The 6,000-nt window shown below is 31.7% G+C and overlaps 2 protein-coding genes across 4 annotated transcripts in view; one reads left to right on the top strand and one right to left on the bottom strand.

Moving 5' to 3' along the window:
* LOC111628220 (colorectal mutant cancer protein-like) overlaps positions 1-3,891 on the top strand; it is an 87,486-nt gene extending 83,595 nt beyond the window's left edge. For all 3 annotated transcript variants that reach the window (XM_023371960.1, XM_023371961.1, XM_023371962.1), the window contains one exon: positions 2,605-3,891. In XM_023371960.1, coding sequence (XP_023227728.1) covers positions 2,605-2,691 — 87 coding nt within the window. In that variant the 3' untranslated portion in view covers positions 2,692-3,891. The remainder of the gene's footprint in view (positions 1-2,604) is intronic.
* Positions 3,892-3,930: 39 nt separating this feature from the next.
* Positions 3,931-6,000, bottom strand: LOC111628222. Its single transcript, XM_023371963.1, has 4 exons — positions 5,746-6,000; positions 4,403-4,576; positions 4,228-4,334; positions 3,931-4,047 (listed from the first exon to the last, which is right to left on the bottom strand). Exons 1-4 carry the CDS (start codon positions 5,990-5,992, stop codon positions 4,030-4,032), a joined length of 546 nt encoding a protein of 181 aa, XP_023227731.1. The 5' UTR covers positions 5,993-6,000; the 3' UTR covers positions 3,931-4,029.

Consider the following 6,000-nt stretch of genomic DNA (forward strand, 5'->3'; position numbering starts at 1 on the left):
AATTCATATAAAACGGAATAATCAATGATCTTATACGGGGGTCGACTGTATTATGAAGATTGTCAATTTTTTCCAATTTATAATGCATCATACAAAAATATTTCAATATAAATTTCAGTTTTTTTTTATATATAATTTAAATTTAGCTACAGCAAACTAGCAGTTTTATACAGGGTATAAGCCATTCTGGGGTTTCAGCACTCAGTAGCATAATAACCAAAACAGACAGCAGAACAGCTCATATAAATAAGTAGAGAATCTCTTCAAGTTGCAGTAGTGTCATATAGGTGCTCTATATGTCTACCTCTAGTGATGCAACAAATATCAATCCTGTATTTAAGTTCTGGCACACACCTACCGCATATCTAGACATGCTCAACAATAGCTAATGCCACAATTAGAGGACATAGTGAAGACTTCATTTTCTAACAAGATAGAGCACTGCCACACTTTAAATCAATTGTCTGCCATCACCTTAATTAATGCTGAACATTGGATTGAATATGTTTCTCATGATGACTGTCCTCTTCTTCTATGGCCTCCTCAGTCACTTGACCTAACCCTGTGTGATGTTTTTTCTTCTGGGGTTACATCAAAAATCATATGTATATGCCCTCTATGCACATGATTTAGCACAGTTGTAAGAAAAGATCATCCATGCAGTTAATGCTAATGACAGTGAGATGTTGGGATGTATGGCAGGAACTTGAATATAGGACTAATGTTTGTTGCACCACTAACAACTAGAGCACCTGTAACGTACTGTCAAAACTTGACGAGATTTTCTACCTATTGATATGAGTGATTCTTCTGTATCTTCTTTGGTTGTTTAGTTCCTCTGGCATTTCATTGCTTGATAACATAAGAATAACTCTGTACATTTGATAGAATATAATTTGGAAAGTAAAAATATTTACTTACAATAGTATTATTTAGTATTACAAAAAAGAAATAAATGCTAGTTTAATAATTGCTGTAAGAAAATGGCTAAATCTATGCAAGTGCATTATGGACAATAACATTTATTCAGATTTTTATTATATGAATTATTTTTAATTGGAATGTAACAGTTGTCTATATTTACATTATCAAATTATACCTGTTTTCTAAATCTATATATATATAAATGGACGTGTGGGTCCCTATATTTCACTTTTCTGCCAAAACTACACGTCGCACATGAATGGTGTTTGTATGTGGTAGTAGCCCCAAGTCTCCGTTCGTGCACTATGGGGGTTGTGTCTCGATAGCTATAAGGGTGCGGGAGATATGGGGCTGAAAGTGGTTGAAAGTGGTTTTCTATTTCGAATGTTAAGTTCGAATTTAATTCGAACATAAAATTCGAATATTGGTTTGATTATAGAACGATTGTAAACGTTCCAGAAATGTTGAAAATAGTTTGTTTGACTGGACGTGAACAGGAGACGTTCAGAAATAGAATCGGGACCAGGTCTCTAATTAGTCTGGAAACGGGGGACCTAATTCTTGCATTCTGTGAAAACGGGTAAGATTGGCTATAATGTAATTATCTTAATCTTCACTATCGTTACTTTTTGCCCACAAATAAAAACCCAGCGAAGTGGGTCCTTGCAGCTAGATTTTAGATTACTCAAAAAAACAGTCTTTTATATATATAAAACAAAAACTATATTACACACAAATGTACGAACAAATAAAAACCCAGCGAAGCGGGTCCTTGCAGCTAGTAGAATTATAAAGAAACATTATATCAATTTTTGACAGATTTTAATTTATTTAATTATAAATAAACTATCATCATTCTCTCTAACAATGGAAACCTTATCTATGGTTTCCATTGAAAGAGTGAGCATTACATTAATAAAGAGTGCTCAGTCTATTCAATATTAAATTTATAGATTGCATATAAATATAGAATTTGCTAAGAAGAATTGATAAATGTAATTTTATTCTTACAAAAAATGAACTTGTAATCTTTTATAAATGAATAACAATTGAATTTTCTATATGACTAGCAGAGATATCTGTTTCTTGAGAAAATTTGATATTGCACCCTGGATTGACATTGTAAATTAAATTTTTTTTAAATTTTTATATCCAGAAATAGTTTTCATTATAAAACAGTTTGATACACAAATGTTTTTAGTTTTTGGGTAAGACAATACAATTTTGTCAAACACTATCATCATTCCATTAGAATAATTGTTGATGAATTTAAAGCATGTTTGAAAACTCCTTATCTCTGGAGCTCAAAATGTGATAGGTTTCCTATTACATGTCCCAATACCACCACTCCAGTCAGCAATTACATTTAACAAATGTTTGGAAAAGATGCTCATATTTATTTGTTATTTTCTTGTAGTTAAGATGGAGCTCTATATGAGTGGAATATATTCTCTGGTGTTACCGAAAATGAAAACGTTTGAAAAAATGCTCACATTTAAATGTAACTTCTGATCCAAGTGATGGTATGGGATACGTAATAGAAAATAATCAAAGAAATTAAATTTTATTGCTATTGAATTTGCACAGATTTTGTTGTGTTTTTGTTATAGAAGATAAAATATTTTATTAAAGTTTAATAATTGTGATTTAAAAAAGAAAAATTACTTTTCCGTTTTTCAGATTCGTATGTTAAAGCAACGAATTGCCATGTTGGAAGGAGAAACGGGACATTTGATGCAGACGTCGAACAGTGATTTGCAAGTGTAGAAACGTTACCGGAAAACAGTGAAATCCGATGGAAATCAACGCACTCCGATCCAGACTTTGGAGCAGTTCTTTCATTCCGTGAATATTTTAGCCCATACAACTCCAGTGCCAAGATAGCAGTACAATCCGAACAAAAGCTGCATCAATCTCCGTACGTTTTTACAATCATGACCGGTAAATGTCGTGCTCGTCTTCCCCCGAAAGTATTTGCGCAGAAAGAGGTAGACAGGCCTAAATCACACGGCTTCAAATTTCTCTAAAGACTATTTCGTTTATGCCATTTTATAACGTTTGTAATTGAGGCAGTTCCAAGTCGGTAAAAATGGGCAACGTTTCTTCCAAAATATGCATTTTTAAAAGACACGATTCTTTTTTTATTATATATATATATTTATTTTTTAACCGTCTAAATTATTATAGGCTTTTTTATATTTGTTGTTTTTTTAATCATTGAGTTACGAATGTTGGTCTTCCGGGCAAAGTCATTTTAATAATCGTTTCTGCTTACGTGATCGTCGCGTTTATTAAAAGAACTACTAAACTAGAATTCTACGAGTTTAGCCCTTTTTTTACGCCTGGTCTCAGTATTTTTTTATATTTATATACAAATGAGATTTTTAGTTTTCCCCTTTCGAATCTCTAGCAAATTTCAATGGCCAATGCTTGTTAAAGAAAAAAACATAAAATGAATGTTGTTAAAAGTGTTTTTATATGTATATTATGTATAATTCAGAAATTGGCATTGGAATTTACTGTGTTTTCTGTAAGATAAATTTCACCAGAGTAAAGCAACTAAAGAAATGGAAAGTGTAAGCGCTAGTTCCGTTTGCTTGGAAAGAGCGCATGCGATGGCATTTCTTCTACCAGGCGTAGAAGGCTTTATAAATACACGGTGCATATACTGTAGTATGGTTGTTAAAATTGCAGTCTGTTGTTCATCGGTGGTACCGGACAAGGCTTAGTTTATAGCCAAAGAATTTTACCTTTTGTATCGATATTTTCATCGAAGCATAGGACAGGAAAAGTGATAAATTATTCTACTTCCCAGCCATCCTCGCCCTGTGCTTAGTGTGCCTTGTTCCTATTGTGGTTCCAGAATTTTGAAAATCCTAGTTATCGATGATAGTTTTTTATTGTTTTTTCTATCATTTCTTTTTGCTGCAGTTTATATGTGTAAATAAAGTTTATATTAGATTGTGATCTGTGTCTTTTTTTTTTTTTAAATCTCACGCCACAAAGTTCGATGTATACATATTTAATCTTCATTTAATCTGCTGTTATAAAGTTTAATACAAAGATGATGATGATGGTATATGTACAATACATAATTCTTCCGAATTATTTTTCTGTTTCCTCCTACAAAACAAAGAAATTCAATTATTACTAGCATACAGACAAGATTGCTAATGTGAAGACATAAATCACAAACAAATAGGTACATTAACGTTACTATTATAGTTCCGTTATCATTTTGAATACAGTATTTTAAAGAGAAAAATATCAGATAAGGAAGATAAAATAATGTTTAATGTTTACCTTATTTATCGCTATTTGTTGTTTGATTATCCAAAACAGAAGAAAATTCCAAACGATCACCAGAAAAATGAAGATAATCGACGTATAAAATGATCGACTCATACTTTCTGTAAATTATATTATTTTTACTGATAACCGAATTTTAAGAGGAGAATAAACACATTGATCAACTTACCATGATACCCAGTGACGGCTAGATATAAATAAATACCCATGGCGATTAAAGAACAGACTGTCGTCAATAAAGCGAATAATTGGATGTTTGTTAATATTTTAACATCGTACCAGTCTTCCAATCTCTCTCTAATTATGAGCACGATTATGTGAAAAACACAACTTCCTATTATACCTGAAAAACATTTTAGTTTGTGATTTAATATCTATTTGCTAATAAATTCCTAGACTAGAGAATAGTTTAAGTTATAATAGTGAATGGGATAAATAAAATATCTTCAGTGTCAATGAAAATTTAATCATTTTATCGTTATAACAATGGAATGCCGAATTCCAAGAGGGCATCATTATATCAAGTTATATTGATATCTATTGTGTATTTAATATCAAGAACTGAAGAAATAGACAAAGAATTTGAATTGCTATAGGTTACATTATATAAAATTAATTTTTGATATGTACAGTGTATAGTCCAAATTTACTTTTGTAGCGCTTCATTCTAATCGATGACTCAAAAATCTTAATATAATTGTTAGATTCTTCAAATGAGAGTATTAGCCTGAAAATATTAAAAATACGGCATAAAATAATGTACATAAATATAATCATTTCTTGATATTATAGACCAGTGTTTCCCAACCTTTTTTATGCTATGTCCCACCTAAGCCTTTCTAAATTTTTTGTGCCCCCATAACATATACAGCGGCTATACGGTTAACTTAAAAACTGGACGAGCTCATTTTCGAATTGCCCCCCTGTGGGGCGTGGGCCCCACGTTAGAAAACACTGTTATAGACTAATTATGTGAAAATTAATAAATATATTTTACTTGAGCTTATGTGAAAAACTATTTTTATGAGACCAAATAAATCATTCGATATCGTCAAAATTGATTTATTATCCTATCCAATTAAAAATCAATGCAAAAACGTTTTCAGAGCATATTATTTGTTTTTAATATTTTGTCTTTTTACTTCTCGTAGAAATATAAACTTGTTTTTGAAGATTCAATTCGGAAAAACGTTTTTTTTAAAGTTTATTTTATACAGCAAAGTACAGTATTACAAAAATGTGTTTTTGCAAAGTCGTTGCCCCAGGAATCTTATACATTCCGAAACTTAGTTCGGATTTTGCTATTTTAAATGCAGTAGTAATAAATTAGAGTGAGATAAGCGACTTGACGGAACTTTATTTTGATTAAATACAGAAGCAATAAATTAGTTCTGTATTTAATCAAAATAGAGTTCCGTCAGTAAAGTCGCTTATCTATCTAGTACATGGTAGTAAGCGATCGCTCGCTCTATTCGAAATAAAAAAAAATAATAATAATAATGAACAATTTACCAGAAATTAGAGCGGCGGTTCCTCCGTGATAATTTCCATTTACGAAGAATACGATGAAGAACGTGAAACTGGTCACGATACCCACGGACAGAAGAGTAATTTTCAAGTAAAGGAGAACGAGTCGATTAGCGATAGTTTTTCTCTCCTCGTGCAGTATGTTCTGTGTATCGAGTTCCGCGGCTTCCGTCCCCAATTCTACCAATTCGTGACATTCTTTGACGCCATCCACGACATTCTCTAACGACATTTTGCCAA

The sequence above is a fragment of the Centruroides sculpturatus genome, unplaced genomic scaffold, assembly GCF_000671375.1.
Source record: "Centruroides sculpturatus isolate CEXI.00-Female unplaced genomic scaffold, Cexi_2.0 scaffold458, whole genome shotgun sequence".
Lineage (NCBI taxonomy): Eukaryota > Metazoa > Arthropoda > Arachnida > Scorpiones > Buthidae > Centruroides > Centruroides sculpturatus.